Raw genomic sequence first — 26622 nt, forward strand, 5'->3', positions numbered from 1 at the left:
ACTGATCAAAGCTATGTAGGACAGCAAAATTAACATTCAAGTCGGACATTGTGGATGCGTGTGTTGCCTGTTTAATGCAATCCTTGACTTGTCAATAGTGTGCAACTAGTGCGAACGAAGAAGCGTGACAGGTCACTGGATGTCGCTAGTAGTCTTCCCCTTTTTGCTCCTACTTTGTTGGGGAGTAAGAAAGGGGAGGAGACGCTTAGTAGACGTGAGTTTCTTGCCGTTAAATCCTCAGTCTGAACCTTCGGCTCTTGGTGAGCACGGAAGAGTTTTGTTGTCTCTTTCATCCGGTGTTTTAAGTCGATGAAGACAAAACGTAATCGACATCTGTAATTAAGAAAAATGTCATCGGTTCCCGCAGGCAAAAATCAGCGTTCGTCGTCAATTTGCCTGTCCGGCAGTCAGACATTTGACGCGATGAAAGCCAGTGTCGGTGGTAATAATCGAGAAAGTTCGTCCGGATCGGATTCGCCCGAAGTCCGTCGAGAAGTGATAACCAACAACCAGAGCAGCAGACCGGTTCCGGCTGGCAGCAGAAAATCCCGTCAGAGTGCCCGTCGCTCCAAAAGCGAACGGCTTCAAGGAGCTAACAAGCCGAGGGTGAAACGACGGGATCTAGCGCTGGACATGGATCGAGCTAACAGTGGAAGTCTAGCGGGCGGATTAACCGGTAACAAGGAACACGAAGATGCCTATCAATCATTTCTGCGTAAAGTTCCCAGCGTCGGCGCCGGATTGATGAATGATTCATCGTTTAACGAAACTCCGGACGGATCTCCTCGAGGACTGCGATCCATTCGCCAGTCGGCGGGCACAGCGAAGCCGCCACTCGGAGCTGGTAGCAACGCACCGGCCATTTCCACACCGGATTTATCACCATCTCTAATTAGACGGGCTACAGTCAATCCGCGGACGGGTGGCGGCAGCCGGTCACAATTGGCCAATCGTAATTCTCCGCAAGTTGGCCGGCCTGGATGCAACAGTGCGAAAGATCAGCCGCTCAATAAACGCGCCACTTCCGTCCGCGTTCACGGAGCCAGCAGCTCCAGCTCGGCGTTTCACGTAGCCAATTCATCGCTGCGTCGATCCACCTTCCTCGACGTGCCCGACAGTCCCAGCAATGATGACGACAACGCCGCCAGCAACGTGGACGAAGATTCTTACAGACTCCGTTCGTTCGATTTAACTCGCAAAGGTTCGTATTTACATCATTCCATAGGGCATCTGTCCCTTTAACACTGTGTATCGTATGTCACTCGACGGTTCGCTTTGACGGTTGCCACCTGGAACTCGATCCTCGTAGAGTAAACAATTCGTCTACACGAGTTCCCCTATCGGCACATAAAGTCCCCTTGAGAAGGCAGATCACTAAGGGCTTTGTTTGCAATCGTGAGCTAAATATTGTGATACCGGATCTGCCCAACATGTTTTATTGGCTGCTGCTGATCTCCTCTTGTTGTCGGGCTGTGTCCAGCCAGAGTATCCTACCGTTAAAAAAAAAAATATATATTATAAGTAAAAATCTGTGATGCGATCACAATTTGGGGACACACGCAAGAGGATGTTGAAAAGAGTCACCAAGGGCACAAGTACGCAGCAGCTGCTGATCTTTTTGAGCATGGAAATCATTTATAGCCCCCTCTCCTCATCCGCCCCAGCAAATGAGGGCTCAGGGAACGAAGAAGGGAGCCTTTTCTCTATTCAATGTGGCCGTCGTCTAAAATTAGCGGCGAGGCAGAGCCAAACGCTACGCGCAACCAAGCGGTTCGTCTCTCTCTGTGTGTACCATATGTAAGCGTTCCAGCAGCATCACGTGAAGAAAAGGAAAACAAAAGAAGGGAACCAATCCTTTGACGACAATTGATCCGCTGATGCGCTGGCAGCAATGTCGACGTCAAGAACGATCTTCTTTTGTTTAAGATCCTGCGTAGCGAGGGACAAAAAGAAAGGACAGCCATTATACATATATCTCTAAGCGGATCGTATAATAGCAAATGAAACTAACAGTTTGGACTTTGGACGTTCCTGTCTTGTCATCGTCAGTTCGACTGTGGCGGCTGCTTCATTTCGAGAATTTTTGTTGAAAACTCACAAGCTAAATTTAGATTCTTGTTAACAGCACATCGAGGTCGGTTTCGAAACGAAGAAGTGGACGGATACAGTTGGGAAAAAAAAAATATTTCCTGCTCTCGGCATATTTCATCCATTCGAGTCATGTCTGTCGAGTCGGAATTCTCTTGGGCGCACGCATACATTTTCTCCAATGTTATAGTCGCACAACGCGTGACACGTAGCCGGAAAAAGGTGGAGGGCCTTTAAAAAAAAAGTGACGTCAATTGGTTACCAGCAATGCTAATATATAATTGAAAGGTATCTTTCTTACATCTCTCGATGTAAAGTTAGTTTGAAAACCACTCTCGAGCTATCAATAAACAAGCAGTCGAGCTCTGCGCTGTTGCGTTGCCGTCGACCGAAATAGCTTCCATTCCTCCTCCTCCCCTTTTTTTTTATTTTCGTGTCGTCTCTATTTTCTTCTTCGTAAATCCTAAATCAAATAAAGCTGGCAGCCGTTAAAGGAAGAGAAGTAGGGTGGAATGAAGGGCTTCAATCTGTTCAATGATATCTGACTCGAATTATGCAGAGATTAGAAAAGCGAAATTGACGTGAATCATTACCAATTCACGAACGGTGAAATTTGTTGAATGTTTCATTTTCCTTATCCACTTTGTCGTGATTGTCTGCAACATGAATTTTATATCTATGCATCTTCTCATTCAGGTGTTGTGAATCGAGGAGATTCGTTCAGACGCCGTCGTTCACGCAGCAATAGTTTGGCTCCCGGCACGGTGCAACATGATTCAACCGGTGACGTGACAAAAAATTATCGCGCAGCTCCTGGTAACGGATCGAGTGGGGGTATGTCAACGGGCGAAAATGTACAAGCTATTGGAACGGACCAACGGTCATCGCATCAGCAACAGCATCATCACCAGCATCATAGCGACGTCAGGACTTATCGTGTTGCCATCATAGGAGCTCACGGAGTGGGCAAATCCGCCTTGGTCGGCCAGTTCATGTCGTCCGAGTGCATCAACGCCTACGACCGAGTCAGGAACGGTAAGCCTTTAGAATACGGTAGAAAAAAACAAGATCGATAGCGTAAATTGTTAAGGAAATAGAAAATAAAAGAAAGAATCCAGCAGAAGCTTATTACCGTGGGAAAAAAAGGAAAGCGGCCGATCGATTTTCTGTGAGCGCTAGTGTGGACTGTAAATAAGCATCAAGGAAGCAGTATTAGATTTAATGTAAAATGCATTACGCAAACTGTCTACAGAAAGCGTTTTCAACAAGGTCGTGGAATAGCTTGAGGCACCAAAATGACTTCCAAGATCTTCTTGTTTTCATGCGACTTAAAACCGTGATAAAGAGGAAATCAGGTCAAGGTTTTGTGGTATCCGTGTCAAATAGGTGTCGAGTCGACCAAAGTTTGTCAACAGGTCATTTGGCAGATTTCTTTTGGCTCAACATCAAATCACTTCACTTCCAGACAGTGACTGGAACGTCGTATTATTTATAAACAGCGACCAAACTAGGTCGTGCGACACGTTCGCAGTAGACACAAATCATTTTCTTATCATCCTGGATTTCTGGATTGAATGACAGTTGCAAATTGTTTGCCTTCTTAATTACAGATGACAGTGATTCAGAGTCTGTTTTTGTCATGCTCAACGGGGAGGAGTCTGAACTTGTCTTCACCTACTGCAGCAACATAAAGGTAAGACATAGTTGCATTATTACAGTTTTGTTATTGCTGTGCAACACAATAGTTGTAGCTAGCAATGATTCGGTTGACTGTATTACCTATTCTTTTCTGCCTGAATGGTTGTTTCGTAACAACCATATCAAGTCTCTTTCATGGAAACCAATAGACTGGGAACTTCTCGTATTGCTTTTCCTTTGATATTGTATCTCTTGGGTAATAACATGATGGAAACTTGTTGATTTCTTTTGGCTCGACGTAGGTCGAGATGAATCGAAACGAGCTTCCCGATGCCTACGTCATGATGTACAGTGTCATTGACAAGACCAGTTTCAAAACAACCGAAGATGAATTGGCCCGCTTACAAAACTGGGATGCCCTACGTTCCCGAGCACTTATACTTGTCGGGAATAAAATTGACCTCGTTCGCAGTCGTGCCGTCTCAACACAAGGTAAACTGTATACAACAACAATATGTCCGGTTTAGCCTTGTTTGTTTACATTTTACAGCAGTATTTCTGCCATTTGTTAACAAGCTCCACCTCCCAATTGTTACTTGAAACAAGACGCCATTTAGTCTGTGTCGTCCCCACCTTTCGTCTATTTTCACTAGTATTCGGCTCGAAATAGATTTTAAAGTGTGTTTTGTCATTCCATTTCAATTTACGATTACAACTTGCGTAGGCATAACACTATATGTACTGCATTCCAACTATGATGACATTTTATTGCCTTTCACAGACGGGAAATGTCTCGCTTGCGCCTACCGAGCCAAGTTCATGGAAATATCCGTAGTGATAAATCATAACGTGGATGAACTACTGGTTGGAATCCTGACACAGATCCGCTTGAAGGAGGAGCTACAAAAAGAGATAGCGGAAGGGCTTGTCGATCCGTCTGCCGATGGTGCCAACGGTCAGGGCTCTACCAACTCTTGGATACGAAACAAGGGCCTAGTACGAGCCAGCATGAAAGCCAAGCAGATGTTCACGTGGCTGTTTGGCAAAGATGACGATCAGCTCGCCAATTGTGAAAACTTCCAAGTCCTCTGATTCCCGTGTGCATTTCTTAAAACAATAAACCTCCCGTTCAGAAAGCCTGTTAGATTATTAACGGTGGAACTAAAAAAAAGTGAAAATCTAGTCATCTCTTTTTAGAAGGCACTCTATATCACGCTAAAGTGCCTTCAACTTGCTAAATAAACAGCTTCCCCATTACATTCTTCCTGCAAATGGTTTGTGTTTTCAAACGAAATATATTGTAGGCCTCTTCTACCCATAAATTATCACGGATACTTTTATTTTATACTTACTTTTTATTTATTATATTTACTTTTTATTTTTTACTTTTGGTAGCTCTGTCTGGATAATGGGGTTCTGTCTTACTTAATTGCACATCTAAGCATTTTTCTGTCTGTTAGATGGTTTCAGTTTTCACTGTTTCTAAAATCAATTTTTAAGGGAATTATTATTTTTAAAGTTGTGCGATGGAAAGAATAAAATCTGGCGCCGTTCTGAATACAAATATCAAGCAATCGACACGAAAAGACAGCTGATTTTGACTTACCGATTTTTAAAATTAAGTAATTTCAGGTGATTTAGATCCTACCACAAGTAGAGATTGAATATATTTTTTTAAATTGTCAAACTCAGTGCAATCTTGGCTTTGCCGTGAAATCAAAACACTTGCGTCGATGCCTTTTCAAAAACGAACCTGTGTAAGGCATTCTTAAAAGGTAAGTTGTATACTGATCTCCTTCCATGTTTCCATCAGGTTATGTAATTCTTCAGCATTTCCTTTATAAGCAGAGGAATTTCAAATTTTAATTACATAATATTTTGCTTCGTTACTTATACCTATCAGGACAGCATCATCCAATAAGTTGACACACAGCTCTCTGATTTCATTCCACATCTCTTGTACTATCGCTTGTCTGTCATCATGGCTCCAACCACAATTAATTGCATTACGAATAAGGTTTAGCACAGATCGATAACTAATTCCTGAATTTCCCTTTAAATATGAAAGTCTCACGTGTTAATTGAACTTGTTTGCAATTTTCTATTATCTTAGATTACCAAAGGTTCGGCTGAGATAAATTCTGATGCAATATAGAAGATGTTTGACAGGACTTCAATTGCCATTCCCCTATGTTCGTTGGATGACAGGTGCTTAAAGTATGTTATGACAGGTTTGCTGTCAACACAGTGAAGACACAGCAAAAAGGCCGCCGCTGATCGAGTTGGCCATAAGGTCGGTAACCCTAGAAGTACAATGTAAGAGAACCATTCAACATAATTACTTTGAATCTAAGGCTACCTGTCAGGGATTGGATTACATCCACCACTTCCTGGGGTGAATAATATTTTCGAGCTGGTGTAATAATACCAGCTAAAGTTTCAGCCAACATCTTATACTGTTCTGTGTAAGCCGCAAACTCCATGTCCTCCTCGAAAAAATCCCATATTATGGCACCTGCAATGGAAATCATGTAAGTCGTATTTACTTCAACTATCTCTCCACTATTTTTACCGCTAGGTTGGAGAGGCGCATACAGTAGAAGAAGTAGCTTAGCTAAATCCTGGGGATCCGTCAATTCTGGGCAATCAAAGACGATTCCTATCCACATTGACCTGTCACAGGGTGCAGCGAAATCCAAGAAAAGTGAACGCAGATATATTCGCAGACTTCTTTCAACGTTTGCGTTTGTAGAAATAGGATTTTTCATGTAGTCGGCCAGCTAAAATAAAAAACAGCTTAAGAAATTTTAATTCAAAACATCAAGGGAATTTTTAGAAGACCGTTGAGCCAATATTGTTCCATTGGCATAAAAGAGAGTAGACCTTCGTACACTCGCGTTTATCCCAACCAGATATCAGTGAATGGAGGATTACTCCAGCACTTGCTGCGATTAAATGTGGCTCGTAATCCGGAGACCGCTCCACAATTCCACGCTTTACCTTTTGTTGTCCAACAGAAATATGACAACGGTTTTGTTGTGGTGAAATGTTTCTCTTTGTTTCTTTGTTTAAAAGTAAATACCTCGGTAGTTAACTGGTAGTAAAGTCCCAATCTTTGAGGGGTGGGAAAGAGGCAGGTCAACAATTTGAGAAGTACGCCCGTCCGTTGACATTCGGTATGAAGTTCACTTGGCAAAGAGAGCTTTCCGTTCCATGTTTTTTGTGATGAAGTTAGCCTAGTACGTAAAATCGTTTGCATTAGGCGATATTGCATTCGAGAAGTCCCAGTCCAACGTATGAGGATGTTTCGCATATCTTTGGATGTTTGGCCGAGGTGCCCAATGCTTGTCCCTGCAAGATATTTGATTAGTGCCATTAACACAATTAAAATAAAAGCAAAGTAGTTTTACAAGGCAGATATTTTAGGATGTTGTAGATTAATTCTGTTGGCAATTCTTCAAAGCTGCCGCAAGGACTTAGTGCTGCCGACTGAGACGATCGTCTCAAACAAATAGGTAGCGAAGATTCGTGGCTACTACTGATCTCTCTGAAAACGAAAACAGAACAATAAAACGGTAGTCCAAAAAGACTAAAACTAGTGGTAATGGTGATCTTACTCAGGACACGGTGCTGGAGACAAGTCGATCCAGGGATTACGTGAGTTGTTAATACTTTTAGATCGTTTCAGCGAGCGTCCTGTACCCGATAAAATACTTGTCGGTATCACAAATGAGCCGTCATAATCGTTACCATTTTCATCATGCATTTCGTTAGTGATTCTAAGGTCTATTGTAAAAATCACAGAAACTTTAAAGACAATGACTTTGTCTCGTGGAAACACGTCGAGAAGTTTTAGTGTGGAAGTCGCAGTCTCTCGTTTTGCTTCATTCTGGGATTGTTCCATAGCCATAGAACATCAAGAATTAGAATTAGAGCCAACCCCTAAACAACAGCCTTCCCGAATGGCAATTTTGGAGCGATTAAATATTCTTGTTTTGTCAACTTTCTCCCACATATTTTAATACTGATGATGAAACCATGTCTATTTCGTCCATTTTTTTTTTATGTGACCGTTGGAACGTTTTTGAAAGAAAACCGCCGTAGTTCAGAAATCTCACGCTGCACTGCTAAGGCGCTATTTCTAGTTTTATTGTTGAACCACGCTGGAAGGAAATTAGTTTTGCATTGAAATTTTGTAGGCATTTCCTATTTTAGACCTTAAACAACCTACACATTTGTGAAAGTGGACATTAGTCGAAAATTGAAATGAGCGACAACCGAGATATAAATCAACCAACTTTGCTTGCAGAGGGTATAGAGATATCAAAAGGTCAACCTCCTAGTAGACTCAGAATGATAGGGGCACACTTTGTACGAAACAAGACGGATTATATTTTGGGTTCCATTTGGTTCTTAGTTCTTTGCTTCACTGTAGCTTATGTGGTTCCTTTTTTGAGGTATAGTAGCCTTAATTGAAAACAATGGGTTTCATTTTACACAACTCTGACTCGCCATTTCCTTACAGGTCTGAATGTGAAAACATGTATTACAGGACTCTACTGGCACATTCAGCTACGAGTTTGCTACGTCTTTATAAAAAATTCCATCAGGCCCCTATCAACTGTGAATTCATGGAACAATTGCTACTAGATGACAACACACACAACCTCCTCTACTCACTGATTTTTTACTGTTTTCCTCCTTTCCCTTGCAAGTTCTGTTTTCTTGAAATTATACATTCTTCAATAATTGCTGATGGAATTGAATTGCTTTTTAGGGATATGGCTTCCAATATTTCTATTTGCCCTTCTTCATGTCAGTAATTATGGCATAGAAGTGGTTGAGGTAATGCTATTATGGCAAAGTCTTAATAATTAACAATAATTGTCTATACTTTGCTTTATAGTGGTTTTCTCCAAGTGCCCTTGGTATACTGAAGAAGGGCCTTGAATTAATTGAACTGCAAAGCATAAATATTTTAAGGATTATTGCAATCACAGAAATATTCATTCTTCTCATCATTCCTTTTTCTCTTCTCTCCTTCTCATTCAGGTACAATGGTTTCAATATATTAAAAAATGAAGAGAAGTGCGACTAATTAATATTGTATCTAACCACTTCGTTGTTAATTGCAGTGGTTTAGCACTACCGGTCGTCATCGTCGTTGTCTATCTCAAATTTTTAGTATGTCGTTACACGTCAAAGCAAAATCCATTTACTAGAATCGTCTTTGGTGAACTTCTTGAAGAAATTGAAGTCCTTTGCAACAAATCGTTCTGCCCAGCATGTGTCCGCAATTTTTTATACACATTGATGGCTCCTTTAACGTCACGAATCGTTCGCAGCAGCAAAAAGGAGCATTTCATTCGGCTCGAAAAACCATTACTTGGTATGGACGTTGGTTAGTAAATCGTTCATTTATTCATTTTATCCATCTTGCAGGGAAGAAACGTTTTATATCTGGACTATAATATTTGGACCACTAGTGATAAATTTTCGCCGTGGATTACAGCCCCTCCTTGTGAACAGTACTCAAAAACAAATTTTAGATAAGCATGTAATTTATCTCTGTTATTTCACACCATAATTTAAATTTAACACGTGTTTTATATTTGAAAAAGGTTTCGTGAAAAGCCCGTGGACAAATCTACGTTCTAAATTTAAAAATGCTGAGGTTTCTCCTTAGCACTGTTACAAACTATTAATGTTCTGTTTCAACCATTAGCATTGGTAAGTATTCGGAAGTGCTCAGGCTACCCAAAGTAATGGGGGGAAATTCTTGGGAGTGACATGTTGTTTTGTAAAAAAAAAAAAAAAAAAAAAAAAAGAAGTTGAACTACACAAAATAGAAACCTTTGTACCACTAATAACCGAAAATGCCAATCGATGTACTCTGTGCGTCGTAAGTGATTGAGTTGTGTGTCAGGCCCGGAAAATGGAACGTTTGATTTGCTACTTGCGTTCTATATACTGTATTAGCAGGGTCAGGAAGGGGAATTTCCGGCTGTTAACAGATAGGCTTGTTGACAATCAAGGGCCTCGACGAACAAATCAATGACTTGGCTCAGAACGGGCAAACGACCGTAGGGTGGACATATACAACTTCCATATACCATCTTTTCACGAAACATTTATTTAATTAAAATTCTCAGGTCACAACAAAAACGAAGGAGTTCTGATTTACGGGCGATTAAGATTACATGTCAGTTAAGTAGTAAAGCATTCAGTGTACATTTAAATTGGATTTACAAACAATATTTTGTCGTAGGTAATCAGGGTAAACAACGTTGCTGATAGGGAAAATATGTCGATTAAGGTACGTCCTAAAACGAATTAGATCGGTTTTGAAACATACAGTGTCATGTTTGTCAAATTGCTGTCCCGCTTGTCACTAACCAACCTTTTAAAAGATCGTTTGGTGTGATGTTTGTTTTCTGGTGGAGTTTGTTTGGCGACAAGTAGGGTCAGGTAGAGCTGCAACTTTTCCTTATGATTCTTTCTTTATGAGCTGTTGCCACATGTAACCATGAATTGCAGTTTTAGAAAAACAAAGTAAATCCAGCTTTCGGAACTTAGTCGTAACTGTAAAAACTGCCTTAAACTAGCTGGCTCGGTTTTTCTCAGCAATCAAGTCGGTTGAAATGTAAAGTTACTGAGGCCCTAGAAAACAAAGTGGCTGATGTGGAGGTATTTTCGAAAACTTATGTTAGCTATTAATGATTACTTTTAGCTCATACTTTGTATACTGTAATCTTATCATTGTTTTTTCTTTCCCATTTTCCACATCTATTTTCATAGGTACAATTTGGGCACCATCCGGGTAAACCTTCACAAATGGTTCCATGTTCGGCAAGGAATCGATGCCAAAATTTTTCATACAGTTAAGCTAGACAAACGACAAAGCTATTTGGATTAAATATTGCGGTGCTTCTTATCCCGAACTACTGAATATGAAGACTAGAACAACTAGGGGGAAACAAGATCAGGTAATTAATGACGAAGAACAATAATTTGTTGCCTGCAAAACAAAACGAATATTTGCGTAATAAGTAATCGTAACAGTATAACTCATGGTCCTTGTTCAGACACCTTCATAACTTATTATCAACACGTCTTTATTATTATTTTTTTCAAGGTACGATCGTGCAGGTCATTTCCTGTTTTCTACTCTCGCGGAAGAAACTCCAATAAACTACATCTAAGTCAACAAGTCTGACCACGTAATTTTCTTCATTCTGGTAATACTTTTTAAAGATTATCTTTATTAATAATGTATTATACTTGGTCAGTATATACTTGGGCAACAGGCTTCATATAACAAGTAAACGTGACAAAAAAGGTAAAACAATAAATAGGTCTGATTTTGCCATAAATAAATAAATTAAATTTTACACAAAAAATTCTAAAATTAGGCCGTCGTGTCAGCGAATTCAATGCGGAATTTTTGCGTCATGAACTGCATGATGTGCAACACATCCATATTGATCGTTTCGTTAATGTCATTTGGGCATTCACCGAAAAGCTGATGACAAATGGCGGCTGGATTCGCAGACTGTTGAGCAGCGGATTTCTTGCCTTCCATCAGCGCATTGTAGTAGCGAAAGAAACGACTGAAATATGACTTCTTCACCTCCAAATCCGTGCTGGAAAAGTCACGAAACAGAATGAAAGTTTACTGCTATGCCTCTTAAATGTTAAACAGAAAAGTCAACGAACGTCATTGACCGCCCAGAAGAAAACAAAGCTGATCGTAATGGAATATTAAACGAATAGATGGTGCGTCAAAGCACGTCTCGACACTCTACTATTGTAAATATAGGCATGAAAAACCGGTTGGATGCCAGTCGCCCCATGAATCAGGAAGTAAAAAAACTTCTAATGATACGATGACTCATTTTGTATTATTCTTTCGTAGCGACTTACGTGAGCTGCTTTTTGAAGATGCCATACAACGGAGAATAGGTGTCAGGCAATGAGGCGACTTCACAGATGAAACGCTGACGACACATATCATCGCGAATCTACATCAAAACGACCAATACAATTTATGGAAGTTGGTCTGAGATAAGGTAAATGCATATTAGAGAAGGATAAAACAAACTAACCTCCATATAGTCCATATACATGTCAATTTTCTGAAGCTGAGCCACATAAAGTGGATCGTCGTAGGAATAAGGCACTTCAGTCACGTTGTGCTCGGTTTGCGATCGAGCGCTACGGCCTCTCAAGGCTGGAAGAGCCACCGAAATGGGAATCGTGATAAATGCCGCTATGATGATAGCCAAACACGGTAAATATAAATATCAAACGTAAACATCAATTTTAAAAATGTACCAATTAGAATTGGGGCTTTGGCATTTAGGTAGATACTGCGTTTGTCTCTGTGATTGTGGGTAATCGATTGCAGGTCCCTTGAAGATTGCTTTGTTCCCGTAAGGTATCCAATGAAACCAAGGAATAGTATTGCCAACTTGAACAAGTGAGCTGGCATCATGATGAACTGATTTTTTCTTCTTCACAGAGATCCTTTCGCCGAGAACGACAATATTAAACTGAAGCTGATTCTGGCTTTGCCGAACGGCTGATATACATCGGGTCATCTGTCATTTCTTCCATTGTGAGTTTTCCTTAAAAAGAAAACCCAAAACTTATGGATTCTTAAGAACCTTCTCTGTTCTGTTCGGAGTTTATCATCATTAGGACAGCTAACATCACGAGTCGCATAACGTGTTTCAGCTGGATACCCGTAACTGTTGACTGGGACGTGAGGCTATTACAATATCGTCACCCACTGCGCCCTTTCCACTTTTATCATGTCAAAACTGGATTAGAGAAAAAGGAAAGAGGAAGGAAGGCACTGATCTTGACGACTTCATATAGCTGGTTGGTGACTGTAGTATTTGATCAAAATTAAAAATTATTAATACACTGACCAACAAAAATAGCCCAACTAAATAAGTCTTACTTTTTTCAGTCGGGCTTAAAATTTTTATCGGCAAAAACTGACACTCATTGGAATTGGTCAGGTAGACACGTGAACATGGTGGTACCGGAGAAACTGGATGGCCCTATCCCTATCGAAAACTCGTCATACCCCCATTTTGGAATAAACTAAAGAAAAGGAACAAGAAATTAAAGTGTGTTTCCGCAAGTATTACGCTTTTTTCCTTTTTTTTAAGTGAAATCTTAATTCGGATGATTACTTTAAATTTTGTTTAAAAACATTTAATTTGTGACGGGTAAAATTTCTGGTAATGACCTTTGCGTCCACAGGAGGCGCTTTAAACCGTGGCTCATCGGGCAGTTTTTTTTTTTCAGGCATATCTCTAGATTGGCTTAACGCGTGCAGTCTGCTGTCTGCACGCGCAAAAATTTGTTTCATTCTGATCTAATTTTTTTCTGTCCAGGGTCACAAGATAAGTGTTTTCTTGTATTCCTATTGTGATTACTTTAATATGGTTTTGTTTAACAGTGTGGAGAAGGATATTTTGCCAGAGAGTGTCCACAAGCTGGTGGGTGCGGTTGTAGTGGTCCGTCGACGTCACAAAGTAAGATGAAAATATCGAAAAATGTGTTCGAACTTCTTGGTGCTTTTCATAGTATGGGGAAGGGGGAATTTCTCGAAGGATTGTCCACAAGAGGGCCGTGTCGGTGGTGGAAGTCATACCTGCCATGAGGTAAAAAAAAACATTCTTAGTGTTCATTTTTAACGAAGAAGAGGACCATGTAGAAAGGCATTTTTCACAAGGAGGAGGCATTGGTGGCAGCAAGTGTTACAATGTAAATATCAATTGTATCTTCACAAAAATATTTTATGTTCCAGTGTTCATTGTTTTACCCCAGTGTCATGAAGCTGGCCACACCTCGAAAGGCTGCCAGAATCTATTCAGTGAATTGACGGAAGATGGAAAGCTGAGGGAAAAATACACTCCAGAAACTGTGATGTGATGAAAAGGAACTGAGTATAGGCATCGTCTGTAGAGATCACTTTAACAAGTTTGAGAAAGTCATGCTCCAGGTAAGCCATTTTTCGAACTGTATTTTGTGCTTTGAAAATATCTATTGGGTTTGCTTTAGGTTACAGGAAAGATGTACCTCAATACATAACATCATTCTAAGGAGCCGGCCTGTGCCCAATACTACTTCAAAACATTAAGAATTCTGGTTACATAAAACCAACACCTGTACAGAAAGCTTCAGTTACAGTTATTCTTGCCTAAAGAGATTTGATTGCTTGCGCTGTCACGTACTCCGGCAAAACGACAATCCAATTAATTAACGCTGCGTAATTTTGAAACCTTGATGGCCTCGTACTGACTTGGTTCGAATGGGTCGGTATGAACTGGGTGAGTGGAAGATGGTAACTAAGATACTCAACAACCCCTTCGTGATATTCGTTGATTAAGTCATCTAAAATTTTACTTTTTTTCATGTAGGCGGCGTGCTTGGTACCGGTTATGAACATATTGTCAGAACAAGGTGTTGCTGGTGCGTCTCATGCCATGTTTCAAAAGCCAGAAGTTGTAATTGTCGCACCCATTCGTGAATTGGCCATTCAAATTCACCGGGTGGCGTGTAAATTCCCCTACAATTCGGTTTTCAAATCTGTGATTATATATAGAGGAACTGTCACGAGCCATCAGCGGTCAAATCTTCAAGCTGGATGCAAAATACTCTTGTCGCGATCGCGGGGCGACTCAAGGATTTTCTCGACCGTGGAGTATTTGACTTCACCGGGGGTCAGGTTTTAAATTTTGGACGAAGCTGATCGAATGCTTGCAATGAGTTTCGGCCCCAATATTGAAAAAATTGTCAACCACCCAACGAAAGTATGTTCTCGATGGCTTTTGAGTATGAGATTTTACTAATGTTGCTGCCCGTGGTTTAGGCAATAGTTTCTGCGTTCTTCGTATGTTTATTTACGTATTTGATGTTTGTATTGTTTTGTTTTTTTCAGATATTGGCGGCGTAAACTATGTCGTAATTTATGACTTGCCAACTGATATTGAAGAGTATGTTCAATCGTGTTGATCGAATGGGCCGCGTGGTAAATGTTGGAAAACCAATAAGCTTCTTCGACGAAGAAAGAGATGACTGCTGGAAAGTTTGTGTCTTTGTTAACTAAGGTAAGAACCTACTCTAGTTTGACATCTAATTTTATTTCTCTGCCCTTGTGTTCGTTTTAATAATCCTACGTATTTTTATTTATTTTTTTCCTCCAACGCCGATGTACCGCCATTCATGCAAGCGATGGTCTCAGGTGGGAATGGGTTACGACTTAAGCGCCCCTTCGACTCAAGGGGGCTTTGCTAGTCGATAAATGCGCCGAGTAAGTTTAGACCTAGGTAGTTTTTATAACTTGTAGATCTAATTTAATCTCTTCGCAGATCGGCGATAGACCTGGATTTGTTGCCTTGCCTAATGAAGTTGAAGAAAGCTGTGATTAACTCAATGTCGTTCACCTGGTTGGCTTATTTCGAGTAATCCAAAACCAAAATTCTTTTCCAAGAACATCTTGGAACTTTCCTGCAATGCCTACTTGCAAATTTGATGTGTTTATTTTGCTTACCAGATACTTGAATAAAAAACAAATTCATTATGTTTAAGGAAACAGGTAATGGAAAAAGTTTTATGTTGTACTCTTCCATTTCTAGCGAGATTTTTTTTTAAATTTATCAAATAACTACATAGCTATCAAAATCTCAAACAATATGTGTAAGGACAATTATGGCATACCGGTAGCATGCTGTCCTACAGTGCGAAGGGTCTGTGTTTCGAATCCAAGAATGGTTAATATTGCTTGGCGCGGTCGTCCTAGAACATTTCTGGAACGCTGGCGGCATCGTCCCAGAAAAATATCTGGGACGCTACAGATCGTCGAGAAGCTTGATTTTTTCCCTTTTTTGCCATTTTTCGTTATTTCGACAAATATACGTGTGCTATGAAGAAAAAAACGTGCCTTGTGAATCTGAGCGTTGAACCCCAGACCTTCGGCTTCTGAAGCCGATGCTCTACCATTGAGCTATTTCATATATTTTAATACTACTAGTACTAATAGTATATTTAGGAATACGGTTTGGACTTGGAAAAAAAAAAAGCAAGCCTCCTTTTTGTTTCCTGACCATTCACTGGCTCAAAACATCGAACCCAAGACCCAGGCCACTTTTCTTTCCGAATACCATTACCTAAGATAGCCGATTACCCATTTTTTTCTCTGTCGGAAGTTTTTCTATCACACCATACGTTGTACATCGAAAACCATGATTTTTCTCCCATCGGTGACAGAACCGACTTCGTTTTTTTTTTCTTTTTCGGTTTTTCGTCCTGCAAGTTGCCTGTGGTGGCAATGACGCATTTAGCGTCGAAATAAACAATTGCAGTAATACAAAATAAAGTTCAGACAACGTTGTGTATTTGTGAAACGCAAAAAAAGAAAACAGGAATTTTTGAAATTTTTACAAAAGGACAAAACAAACATGGAAAAATCCGCCATTTTTATCTAACCCAAAAACCGTGCATCACAACATACGCAGACACGTTGCACGACAACAGAAATCTAAAACTTGTTTTTTTTCTTTGTTTTTTTTGCTGTTGTTTTTTCTTTTCCCCATAGAAAATGAAAGAAAAATGAGAAATTCTCTTTACCGCTGCTGATGTTGCTGCAAAGGAATCAATGGCTGCCTGTCGTCATAGGATGGAGAAGATTCGTAGCTGATGTCATCGCTCTTCCGACGGTCGATCGTGTTGACCGAGCACTGAAAAAAAAACAGCTGTTCCACATCCAGATTGGTGCACCGACAATGCCTGTTGTGACGAATATGTAGTCTTCCATGTACGTCGCAGCCAGTTCTTGTACTTCATCTGGGAATGTAGCCGAAAACGTACAAGCATGACGGATTCCCTACAGAGAAACAAATAGTATTACATCAGTCAAATTTCATCACTCAAAAGCCATCGATTACATACTTTCGGATGCATCGTTGGATGGTTAACAATTTTTTCAACATTGGGGCTGAAACCTTCTTTTTTCGAAAGATGTTATGTATTGACGTACATCTTTTCTTGTAACCTAAAGCAAACCCAATAGGTATGTTTAAATTATAAAATACATTTTCGAGAAATGGCTTACCTGGAGGATGACTTTATCAAAATTGTTAAAGTGTTTCCCACAGACGATGCCCTTAAATAGTTCCTTTTCATCACATCACAGTTTCTGGAATGTATTTTTCATGCGGCTTTCCATCTTCTGTCAATTCACTGAATAGTTTGGCCAGCCTTTCGAGGTGTAGCCAGCTTCATGACACTACGGGTAAAACAATGAACACTGAAATATAAAATATTTTTGTGAAGATACAATTGATGTTTATATTGTAACAATTGCTGCCACCGTTGCATCCTCCTTGTGGAAAGTCCCTTGCTACATGGTCCTCTTCTTCGTAAAAATGTGCCCTAAAAATCTTGTTTTTTTGGTTTTTTGTTTACCTCATGGCAGGTACGACTTCCACTACCACCACGGCCCCTCTCGTGGACAATCCTTCGAGATATGTCCCCTTCCCCATACTATGAAAAGCACCAAGAATTTAAGTTCGAACACCTTTTTCGATATTTTCATGTGTAGAAACACTGATGTGAACGAATATGACGGTACTCATAGATTCATTGTTTCACCCAAGCGGGATTTGATCCTAAGATATATCGCTTAGCCAACCAATACTTTACTTTTCAGCTATGGGCTACGATAGCAATGGTAGTTAAATGAATGCTTACATCACACAATTTTCACTTCTTAATATAAAATTTTTTGCTTGTCGATTATAACACTCAATTAAAGCTGCAATGAGATTTGAACACCAGAACTTTGTTTTGTCTCGCTGACGCTTTACCGTTAACCTACCTAGTCACATGTTCTGAAGTGTTCTGCACAGGGATAAATGTTCTGAATATTTTTGAGACATCTAGCGACGAAATAACAATTCATTTTCATGGCCTTCACAACTGTTCTGTCAGCTGTTCTGTCAGCCGTTCCATTTCGCGTGGCGTTGGATCTCAGGATGGCTGCTAAAATGGACGTCGTTCCTTCTTGAAAATTTCACGACTGATTTTGTGTCTTTCTTAAATCTGGGTTTTGTGAATAAAATCCAAGGAAACTTGTTAAAGGTATTATTGAAAATATTTACGTCAAGTGTTATTGCACCATTCATTAAAAATTATATAGAGAAGGAGGAGGAGCAGGGCTCGACTTTACCACGTTTGTCATCTCCGTTTGGCAAATACGCCCACTTTTGTTCCAAAGGTGCTTAACAATCTATATCTTCTAGATACTAACAGGTTCAACTCAATTCTATCAGATGTTACAATTTATCATTAACAGTTTTAACTATGTAACTATTTTTAGATCTTTGGGACTTACCTGGTGTGCTGTGTGGGCTGCAGAGTTGGCCCGTGGCAGAAAGGAATTCTGTGAATGTTCTTTGTTTAGTGTAAATAAAAGATTTTCAGTTCAACATAATTTTGGTCTTCTCATTGTTCGTAACTGGCCCGTCAAATGTGTCACATTGTGTAGGACACTGAAAATGTGAGTTTAGAAAACTTCTTTTTCAATTATGTATTGAAGACTGATTCCTTTTTTATTAACTTTACAGGGAACAGGTAGGTAGAAAAAATTAAGCTTTCTTCTGATTTTGAACAACTCTTCGATAGCTGGTTGGTTAAGTGTTATAGGTGGTGGAACAAGTATTCCAAGTTTTTGATAATTTCTATAGTCAATTAATGTTAAATAAAATACACAGAAAAAAGTAAATTGAAATGAATTGTTTTATTGTCCCTCCTCCACCCAACAATTCCACCACTATTTTACATATATAACAATATACAAATATATACAGACATACAAATACACATACATACATGCACTTAAGTTAACCCATTGGCTGCCAGGCCATGCAACCTTGGGTTGCTTAAACTACAGTAACTACGCGTGACGTCATAAGGATCGCCACCAAGTGGAACCTTGTCCGAAGACAAAGTCCGGGCTGGCACAGTGATAGAAACCCTTCCGGGAATGCACACCCCAGGTAAACTATCACTGTACCGACAAAGAGAGGCCCTGCTGGTGCATTGCCTACTATGCGCCTAAAGACACAAGGCCTTGTGCCTTTAGGCGCATTGGCGACTGTCCCACCCCATGGTATAGAAACCATGAGGCAGAACAGCGCCACGGGTCCCTAAAGCTACAAAAAAAATGGGACACAAGCGGGGTGGCAGCCAATGGGTTAACTTACATACTACACACACAATACACAACAAAATAAAATACCAAGATGACGATCCACGATGAACGCCGCCATCGCCGCGGGCTGTCTGCTGAGCTACATCCTTTTTCGGTCGATTTTTCCATGAGGGGCGATGGGGAAGACGGCGATGAGATGACGGCAAGGCTTTAATGAGACGATGGCAAAGGCGAAGACGGCGACAAGACGATGACGATGACGATGGCGATGGCGAAGGCGAAGACGGCGACAAGACGATGGCGATGGCGAAGGCGAAGACGAAGAGACAAGACGATGGCGATGACGAAGGCGAAGACGGCGACAAGACGATGGCGATGGCGAAGGCGAAGACGGCGACAAGACGATGGCGATGGCGAAGGCGAAGACGGCGACAAGACGATGGCGATGGCGAAGACGGCGGCAAGACGATATGAAGGAGAAGGTGAAGACGGCGACGAGACGATATGACGGCGACAAGACGATGGCGAAGGCGAAAACGGCAACGGGACGATGGCAAAGGCAAAGACGGCAACGGGACGATGGCAAAGGCAAAGACGGCGACGAGACGATGGCAAAGGCGACAGATGAGGCGACTACCAGGAAAATTGTTCTTATATGTCCTGGGAAACAGATGATAAACAAATCAGATTCGAGAACCACATGATCTTTGATAAAAAAAAAAGAGATCAAAGTATGGTTATGGTTAACTGGGGTGTCAAAATGGCAGAAGTTTGAAAACAAAAACTAGCTCAGGTGATTTCCTGGATTAATAGGACCATACTGATGAAATGGACTTAACGTAGGGGGTGCTACTTCTAAGACATGGCCTTCCATACTTAAAAAAAAGACACCGGCTGCATGGCAATCTTTTATCTTCAATCTACTTTCAACAAGAGCTGGACGCAAACAGTTGTGTTATAAAGCTATGCTTGTTGAATGAAGGTTGAAGGAGTTCAAACAAGGAAATGCCTAGCGCACCCAGAAGTCATAAACATTGAAAACAAAGGTGAAAAAAAGTTAATAAAACATTTAGTTCTCTAGATATACATGAAAAAAGAGATATATCTTAAAAAGTAATAGCTCAACTAGTGGGCTTGAGCTTGAAACGATTCAGCCAATACTTTTGAGTCTACTTACAATTCTACTGAGAGGTTCATTGCAAATTAATACTCTTGCTTACACTTTACCAATAACATTTCTGCTATTCTCTGAAAAAGAATTGGGAGACATTTAATCCTAGAAAAATCTGAAGATTGCATTTTCCAAAGCACAGTCTCAGCATTGACTTGCGAGCTTTCCATGCTCAAGTTGTCATAGCTTGTTAACATAACTAGCATCCACTTTCCAATTCTAATAATAAAGCGAAATTGTGACACCTAAAAAGCAAAATGATCATATGGTACTTACTTGGTACTATAGATGCACAAAACCACGTGAAAACTTAAAAAATCAAGAGAGCAAAAAGTTTTGCATGTTGACGTAGCTAATGACACACATAGCAGACGACGGTTGCATTCAATTTTCTAGGTTTTAATCCTACACGACAAATGTTTGTTAAAACCTTATTAAATAGGTATTCGGAATATTTCGACACCCTCAGATGAGTTGATTTTGTATTTGGACTTCCCTACTTCCTTTTGTGCAAATTTTCCGGAAATAATTCGGAAGTAAGGATTAACTTGAGAACATGAACCGCAAAAAGAAAAGAATCAGACTATTAGTTCATGTAAATCTGGTATACAGAACGAATGATTTTTACCTGATAACTTGAATTATGAGATATGTGAATTTTTTTGTCTTTTTCCTGATACATTCATTCTATCCCAAATTGTGTAAGACCGTGAAAATGTGGTTCTTTCTTTCTTGCAGAGACTTGCTAAAAGGCACATAAGTCTGTTTGCCTGGATTTGAATATGACGAAAGATTTGGACAATTTGTTTTCTTTAACTATTGGTCCTAGCAGAATCGACATGCTAATAGTGTGTGATACTACACAAGCAACGACAACACACAAGCAATGACAAGCTGTATACAGTCAGCGAAATTAAGTTTATTGCAAGATGTTAAACCTCGTATTAACTATTCTCATATAAATATAGCCTACACATATTTTCTTTAAGGTGCAATTACTATTGCAGAAGATGCCGGGACTGCATTTCATTTACGAATGGGCAATCCAATGTGGTGATCTGGTCATTTGTTTATGATTCCTGTTGTCTGGCTGTCCATCTTGGCATCCAGCGATTGCTGTTCTTATATCACATACAACCATTAGAGCAATCAAAGGAAAGAAAAGGAAAATAACTAAATTAAAAAGCAATGCTGAATGAGGACAGAAAAAACATCATCGTGTCATGACACTGCTCAGATGAACTGATTGCAACTGGGTTATCGATCTGTGAATTAAAGAATAAACTATATCAATATCATTTTTGTCAAACTTACACTGCAGAAATGATGAGATCTGGAAGTTCATCTTTTATCACAGAACATTACTATTCCACATGTTAGTGGTGATATTCAGTTGATTTTTTAGCCCATTGAAATGACAACCTTATGTGTTGACTGATAGTCACATGAAAAGAAATTGTTAAAAATTAATGACATGGTTGAGGTATATGCACATTTATCTTAATATTTATATATTATATTAAATATTGGTAATATAATATTTATACCTTATGCTTACTCATTTAGATGACAGCAGCGAAAACTTCCGGCTGCCTATCAAAGGAAAAGTGGTACTAAACAAAGCAGGATGCACATTAAAAGAATTAAGTGAGGTTCAAATTTTGTCCGCCAGATGCTATCTCCTAATTAATGATTCATGCCCTCAGATAATTTGAACACAGCGCCAATACTGGCATGGCAAACCAAAGGGAAATCTTAAGAAACCCGACATTCTTTTCACAGGTATGAAATCAAAACGTAAACATCAAAGATAAGCCTTCGTTTTTAAACAACATGAAATAAAATAATTCGATAGTCATCAAGCTTTTGTTTTAAATGACAGCAAACGCCGGTCCCTTTGTTAGGTAAGCTATCTGACTCGAACCACCGCCCCACCCCCTCCTTCCTTCACAATTTAAGCGCAATATTGGTCTTTACCTCTTCTGTTCTTCCAAGGTGATCCTTTGTCTAGCAGGTGGAGGTTCCCTTTCTTTCATCTCAGATCTTAAAAAAGGTTGGGAAGCCTGGACGGTCGAAAGTAACTTCGTGACAGCAATAATCATTCTCTCCAGCAGCCTGAAACAGGTAAGTGTTCCTTTCTCAACTTCCATTCTAATTCATCTCACGTTAAATATTTTCTCGAGTATAGTTGGGTGATCTCAGAGTCGATTCCCGAGCCCGACTACAACACGAGAGCTAAGGTAAAACTTAAAAATTTCTCGCTAAGTTCCTGGCATGTCTGAACTTGAAAATTAGCATTGCTTACGTGTACTTGGTGTGGTAATTAAATAACAAAACTTGTATGAATAGTGGCGCAAAAAGCGAATGCGTAGGCTGAAGCGAAAGCGCAGGAAGATGCGCGCCCGTTCAAAGTAGATTCTTTACACTTCTGAGGAGCGGAAGAAATCGGCACTTGATTCGTTGAGGTTTATTGATTTCCTAGAATTTAAGTAAAAATATCATTTTAATTGTCGTATTGCAGGTAGTTTTCAGTTAATTGAAATACTTTACCACACGATCTGCAATCAAATATAATCTCTGTGAAATAGTATGATTATTGTAATCATGTAAACATGTTGCAATAGATTTCTTTGCTTTGAATTATTTGTTTCTTTAAGTGTGCTGTGGTTTTTTGCCCTAATATTAGATTAATTTTATATCTTAATTTGTAGGCTAAGGGGAAGCAGTGGAATTCATCATGCTTATTTACTCACCGAATTCATTAAAGCCCCGTTGCAATCAGTTTGCCATAAAATCCGTAACAGAATCGGCTGTAGTTCTGTTGATTTTCAACAGTAACAGGACTTTAATGGTCTGGTTAATTACCTGGATTTCCTGTGCATTTCATTACTCGGCTCCTTCACCGTTTGTTCCATTGGCAGAAAATTTCCGATGATGAGGGACAGCTTAGGTTATCACAGACTAACGGTGGGCGCAATCATGGGTAAGATGACCTGTTGTTTTAAATATAAAATTGTTTTTTTTTTTAAGTGTTTTGTATGTATAAATAAAGAAAAGATTGATGGGTCATTATCTGCTCTACATATTTGGAGATTTTGATTTTTTTGTAGGCGTACCTGTACTGGCAAATACATATCCATGTTCCGGTTTCGAAAATCGACTCTCCAATGCAATCTGGCCAATTTATGCAGTCAAGAAGATTTCCAGTCACATATGACTCTTCAGCATTCCATAGTCCACTAACTTAATATACAAGAAGTACAGATTACACTGCATAAAATCCAAATTAAATTCACTCTAAATTTGATCTATCATATCATTGATTTGAATGTATCTGCTGGTGCTATCTATCATTCATACCTATTTAACAAAAGTTGTAAATAAACTTTGCTAGTGTTATCATATAATAGTCCTACCACAATTGTCCCTTTAGCTATGCATGTTTTATAGAAAGGAAAAAATTGTACATGTAAGTCAATCTACGATTGTTCTTGGGTTCATCATCCATAAAAAATCTGAAAATTCCAAATAATGGCATTAAAATACTTTATCCACTAACAATACACAGCATACTACTTAAGTTTTTGTTTGAAGTCTGTCCCAGGTGATATAAAGGAATAGTCTACAATAAAGCTGCTACAAAGAATTCCTTGGCAGCCAAAAAATTTTGAGGTGTCACTTAAACTGGGGCAAACTTTCATCTACAAAACTGAAATGGGCTTGTTTGCTAATCAAAGGTTGCTGGCTGACACAAGCAACCATTAGGGATACATTTTAGTAAAATCGTTTGAGCCCTCTTTTGGATACAACTAATCAGCTCTTTTTGCAAGCCTCCACAGCCTAGTCACAAATGCCAGCCAGTTTTAGATACACATCAGCATTTTAAGAAATTAATTGACAAAACATAAGATTGTTATCTCCTTTTAGTATTTTTTACTCTAATGATTCTTCTTTATAACGAGGCAAGGCAGCTGCCTTGTGGTGCGAATAGGAATGCATTTATTGCATTTGGATTAACCATTGTCTTAAGGTATCTGCTTCACATTCTGCAGTGTTTTGCCTAATACACACACAAAAGATTAAAGTAATAAAATTATATAAACACAGTGCAAAGGCATTACCAGATGTAACATTTCCAATGCTGATGGAGAATCCTTGGTTGATCACATAGTAAGAAGCTTCAGCTACTGAGTTTCCATGGTTAGAGCGTCGAAAAGACGTATTACAAAAAACAGCTAGCACCCAGAATGAACTTTTCCCACTGTGGTTTGAATTTTTAATGCTTCACTTTGTACATTTAGATCATCACCCATGGATTAATTAATTTTCAAAATCATAAAGTAGATAAATGTGGGCATGTAGGAGCTACTCGGTTGAAAGACATTTTCATTTCTACATTTGCGAAGCGCGTACACTAAAGCTTATATCGCATCAAAATGGCCACCGTAGTACCTGTACTAGAATCTACGGTGTTCTGGTACCAAAACTTGCTATTGCCCCGTGGATACCAGGTGGCGCTGGTGTGGTGATTGTGCTGTATTGTATTAGGTATTCCGAAAGGTAAAATCTTAAAAAAATATCTGGATATAAATATGTGCACCACAGAGAATGAATGCAAAGCTTGGCAAATTTACAATTGAAAATCTATGATTGATCTTTAGAAACATTAAAATAAAATTCGCACAACCTACAAAATCGAATTTACAACAGTCCGTGAGAGCATCAGATCGGTGACAAAAAACCTTTGAAAAAATTAATTACAAACTATGCTAAGAAAATAATTTATACAGAACTAGAATTGAAATATTATTAATGAGACGAAAACCAATGCCAAATGTGCCTGTCTCCAAGATTTAGTTTTCAAACTGAAAAAAAAGCAAGGAACTCACTAATGGTCGTGTTGGTCCGAAGGAGGAAAATGATAACCCCCACGCAAATCAACCGTGGAATCACTCACTGTTCCAGTAAGTATTATCCAGATTTATCTGAGATTTACCGAACGATTCAAAGAGAGATTTTTCAAGTGATTTTGCAAGCTTATTTCAGTGCATTTCACCACCAAACTTCATTTTGTTTGGTATCCATCTGTCCATCCATTGACTGAAAATGCCCGTGTTTGCACCACCAAAGCCTCTTCCTGGCAAGAAACGGCAGTTTCTCCATGTGCAAACTCGTGTGCGCAGTCACGTCGTTGCCGCCAAGCCGGTCAAGATCCAGTCCGTGTTATCTTCTGTGGCGACCCTTAGCAACACAATTGCAGGCCAATTCGGATTCCATTCGCGAATTCCAGTCAGAAATCACACGGCGCCATTTAAACAGGAGAGCCTTGCTGATCCTCTTCCCAATTTGGCCTGTCACCAACAGCCATCCTTCTTGTCCCGTATTCCGGTGAGCGTGAATCGTATGTCCGAGGTTGCGAGGCAGCAGTTGGGTTTACGTGCAACCAAAATTGTCCCACAAAAAGACGCTGAAAAGAGTCGTGTTGTTCCAATTGACGAAACATGTGGTGATCACGAGGAACTCGTTCCCAATTGCCGGCCCGCAGCTTCGTTGGATGATTTCGCGTTGATTCCGGAGGATTGGATTGACATCGTATCAGACGACGGGCTTCTTGTCCAGTCGCAAAAGATCGTCATAATGTTGGACCCTGAAGAAGAGGAAGAACTGAGGCAGTTTGAAATAATCGAACATGACATTCGTAATGGATACCTTCCTGTCCTTGTGCGAGACCCCAAGAAAGAGGAGCAGCGAGAGTTTGAATTTCTTGAGAAATCCATCCTTCAAGACGAACTCTATCGCCATTCGCTCGTTTTCAAGGCGTCCGCACGAGTCAACAGCAAACGACGGTTCATTCCAACAATGGATGCTATTCCTGAAGAAACTGTCGATGAAGAACGGCGACGTGAGTTCCGTAAGCGAAACAACAAAGCATTAAATACCAGAAGGGCAAAGAAGAAGAAGGGTCAATACGAAGCGAAAAAGGCGCTGCAAGAAGCTCGAGATGTTTACTGGTTTCAGCTGGAAGATACTGAGTCTGATGGATTGCCTATTTCCACGCAAGAATGGATTGGATCACACGTCCCACTTATCTATCTTGCAAACCTAGACTCTTTGTCTGCATATCCAGTAACCAATGACGTCATATCTTATCCGCAAACGCCCCTCAAGAAGAACGGAGGTATCGCCCCTGCCGCACTTCATCCGCATGGATCCAACTATCCCCCATTTGTCCCGTTCGTCTTCGTGAAGAATTGGACCCATCCTGTCTATTTCCTCTTCGAGTCGCGGAAAGACTGAGCACAGGATTGCAGTTTTACTATTTGACATCCCTTGGTCGACGCTTTGGATATCCACGATCCATTTCTGTCGGAAAATCAAACACCCACGGGTTCAAACATGTCATTTGTATATAGCTGTACATTCTTTGTCCTTTCCCATTTCGTTACTACTTTTGACATCTACCACTGTAAATAGCAATTCCCACACCAACAAAATT

At 39.9% G+C, this 26622-nt stretch overlaps 4 protein-coding genes and 7 long non-coding RNA genes across 13 annotated transcripts; 6 read left to right on the forward strand and 5 right to left on the reverse strand.

The window, feature by feature from the left end:
- The first annotated feature begins 260 nt into the window (after nucleotides 1-260).
- LOC130699569 (uncharacterized) lies at nucleotides 261-4841 on the forward strand. Its single transcript, XM_057521821.2, has 5 exons — nucleotides 261-1201; nucleotides 2785-3123; nucleotides 3699-3781; nucleotides 4029-4218; nucleotides 4508-4841. Exons 1-5 carry the CDS (start codon nucleotides 349-351, stop codon nucleotides 4816-4818), a joined length of 1776 nt encoding a protein of 591 aa, XP_057377804.1. The 5' UTR covers nucleotides 261-348; the 3' UTR covers nucleotides 4819-4841.
- Nucleotides 4842-5364: 523 nt separating this feature from the next.
- On the forward strand, nucleotides 5365-6972 carry LOC130699565 (uncharacterized). 2 transcript variants are annotated; one of them, XR_009003470.2, is made up of 4 exons: nucleotides 5365-5501; nucleotides 5630-5743; nucleotides 5840-6121; nucleotides 6305-6972. It is a non-coding gene; the product is annotated as an uncharacterized LOC130699565 (long non-coding RNA). The 2 variants fall into 2 exon arrangements; XR_009003469.1 differs by lacking the exon at nucleotides 6305-6972 and having other exon boundaries at nucleotides 5840-6277.
- LOC130699564 (F-box only protein 47-like) lies at nucleotides 5418-7746 on the reverse strand. Its single transcript, XM_057521817.2, has 9 exons — nucleotides 7344-7746; nucleotides 7137-7273; nucleotides 6809-7077; nucleotides 6568-6726; nucleotides 6299-6506; nucleotides 6086-6241; nucleotides 5845-6029; nucleotides 5623-5779; nucleotides 5418-5562 (listed from the first exon to the last, which is right to left on the reverse strand). Exons 1-9 carry the CDS (start codon nucleotides 7634-7636, stop codon nucleotides 5495-5497), a joined length of 1632 nt encoding a protein of 543 aa, XP_057377800.1. The 5' UTR covers nucleotides 7637-7746; the 3' UTR covers nucleotides 5418-5494.
- Nucleotides 7747-8466: 720 nt separating this feature from the next.
- LOC130699568 (transmembrane protein 33-like) lies at nucleotides 8467-9516 on the forward strand. Its single transcript, XM_057521820.2, has 5 exons — nucleotides 8467-8571; nucleotides 8633-8778; nucleotides 8862-9115; nucleotides 9169-9283; nucleotides 9348-9516. Exons 1-4 carry the CDS (start codon nucleotides 8482-8484, stop codon nucleotides 9195-9197), a joined length of 519 nt encoding a protein of 172 aa, XP_057377803.2. The 5' UTR covers nucleotides 8467-8481; the 3' UTR covers nucleotides 9198-9283; nucleotides 9348-9516.
- A 1558-nt stretch (nucleotides 9517-11074) lies between these two features.
- On the reverse strand, nucleotides 11075-12320 carry LOC130699563 (uncharacterized). Its single transcript, XM_057521816.2, has 4 exons — nucleotides 12061-12320; nucleotides 11832-11995; nucleotides 11650-11747; nucleotides 11075-11369 (listed from the first exon to the last, which is right to left on the reverse strand). The coding sequence occupies exons 1-4, from the start codon at nucleotides 12218-12220 to the stop codon at nucleotides 11135-11137; spliced, it is 657 nt and encodes a 218-aa protein (XP_057377799.1). The 5' UTR covers nucleotides 12221-12320; the 3' UTR covers nucleotides 11075-11134.
- A 2017-nt stretch (nucleotides 12321-14337) lies between these two features.
- LOC130699522 (uncharacterized) lies at nucleotides 14338-15296 on the forward strand. Its single transcript, XR_009003444.2, has 3 exons — nucleotides 14338-14555; nucleotides 14684-15055; nucleotides 15114-15296. It is a non-coding gene; the product is annotated as an uncharacterized LOC130699522 (long non-coding RNA).
- Nucleotides 15297-16318: 1022 nt separating this feature from the next.
- LOC130699557 (uncharacterized) lies at nucleotides 16319-17604 on the reverse strand. The gene is made up of 3 exons (XR_009003463.2): nucleotides 16856-17604; nucleotides 16693-16795; nucleotides 16319-16627 (listed from the first exon to the last, which is right to left on the reverse strand). It is a non-coding gene; the product is annotated as an uncharacterized LOC130699557 (long non-coding RNA).
- Nucleotides 17605-17763: 159 nt separating this feature from the next.
- LOC130699560 (uncharacterized) lies at nucleotides 17764-18203 on the forward strand. Of its 2 annotated transcripts, none has more exons than XR_009003466.1 (3): nucleotides 17764-17883; nucleotides 17942-18054; nucleotides 18122-18203. It is a non-coding gene; the product is annotated as an uncharacterized LOC130699560 (long non-coding RNA). The 2 variants fall into 2 exon arrangements; XR_009421355.1 differs by having other exon boundaries at nucleotides 17765-17883; nucleotides 17947-18054.
- A 2822-nt stretch (nucleotides 18204-21025) lies between these two features.
- LOC130699547 (uncharacterized) lies at nucleotides 21026-21750 on the reverse strand. The gene is made up of 3 exons (XR_009003451.1): nucleotides 21674-21750; nucleotides 21441-21560; nucleotides 21026-21242 (listed from the first exon to the last, which is right to left on the reverse strand). It is a non-coding gene; the product is annotated as an uncharacterized LOC130699547 (long non-coding RNA).
- A 391-nt stretch (nucleotides 21751-22141) lies between these two features.
- LOC130699546 (uncharacterized) lies at nucleotides 22142-22766 on the forward strand. The gene is made up of 4 exons (XR_009003450.2): nucleotides 22142-22250; nucleotides 22315-22366; nucleotides 22476-22591; nucleotides 22648-22766. It is a non-coding gene; the product is annotated as an uncharacterized LOC130699546 (long non-coding RNA).
- On the reverse strand, nucleotides 22673-23650 carry LOC130699550 (uncharacterized). The gene is made up of 4 exons (XR_009003455.2): nucleotides 23543-23650; nucleotides 23243-23486; nucleotides 22880-23119; nucleotides 22673-22802 (listed from the first exon to the last, which is right to left on the reverse strand). It is a non-coding gene; the product is annotated as an uncharacterized LOC130699550 (long non-coding RNA).
- Nucleotides 23651-26622: the final 2972 nt, after the last annotated feature.

The sequence above is a fragment of the Daphnia carinata genome, chromosome 6 (genome assembly GCF_022539665.2).
Source record: "Daphnia carinata strain CSIRO-1 chromosome 6, CSIRO_AGI_Dcar_HiC_V3, whole genome shotgun sequence".
Taxonomy (NCBI): Eukaryota; Metazoa; Arthropoda; class Branchiopoda; order Diplostraca; family Daphniidae; genus Daphnia; species Daphnia carinata.

What these genes read in the sequence shown, in the direction of transcription:
- LOC130699569 (XM_057521821.2), top strand. Translation starts at nt 349, where the DNA reads ATGTCATCGGTTCCCGCAGGCAAAAATCAGCGTTCGTCGTCAATTTGC. An exon ending in CTACGACCGAGTCAGGAACG is followed by an intron (nt 3,124 to 3,698) that starts GTAAGCCTTTAG and finishes TCTTAATTACAG; the next exon opens with ATGACAGTGATTCAGAGTCT. An exon ending in TCGTGCCGTCTCAACACAAG is followed by an intron (nt 4,219 to 4,507) that starts GTAAACTGTATA and finishes TGCCTTTCACAG; the next exon opens with ACGGGAAATGTCTCGCTTGC.
- LOC130699564 (XM_057521817.2), bottom strand. Translation starts at nt 7,636, where the DNA reads ATGGCTATGGAACAATCCCAGAATGAAGCAAAACGAGAGACTGCGACT. An exon ending in GGAACAATATTGGCTCAACG is followed by an intron (nt 6,507 to 6,567) that starts GTCTTCTAAAAA and finishes TTTTTATTTTAG; the next exon opens with CTGGCCGACTACATGAAAAA. An exon ending in TTATCTCAGCCGAACCTTTG is followed by an intron (nt 5,780 to 5,844) that starts GTAATCTAAGAT and finishes TCATATTTAAAG; the next exon opens with GGAAATTCAGGAATTAGTTA.
- LOC130699568 (XM_057521820.2), top strand. Translation starts at nt 8,482, where the DNA reads ATGGAATTGAATTGCTTTTTAGGGATATGGCTTCCAATATTTCTATTT. An exon ending in ATGGCATAGAAGTGGTTGAG is followed by an intron (nt 8,572 to 8,632) that starts GTAATGCTATTA and finishes TTTGCTTTATAG; the next exon opens with TGGTTTTCTCCAAGTGCCCT. An exon ending in CTTCTCTCCTTCTCATTCAG is followed by an intron (nt 8,779 to 8,861) that starts GTACAATGGTTT and finishes TGTTAATTGCAG; the next exon opens with TGGTTTAGCACTACCGGTCG.
- LOC130699563 (XM_057521816.2), bottom strand. Translation starts at nt 12,220, where the DNA reads ATGATGCCAGCTCACTTGTTCAAGTTGGCAATACTATTCCTTGGTTTC. An exon ending in CAAAGCCCCAATTCTAATTG is followed by an intron (nt 11,996 to 12,060) that starts GTACATTTTTAA and finishes CTATCATCATAG; the next exon opens with CGGCATTTATCACGATTCCC. An exon ending in TGTATATGGACTATATGGAG is followed by an intron (nt 11,748 to 11,831) that starts GTTAGTTTGTTT and finishes GTTTTGATGTAG; the next exon opens with ATTCGCGATGATATGTGTCG.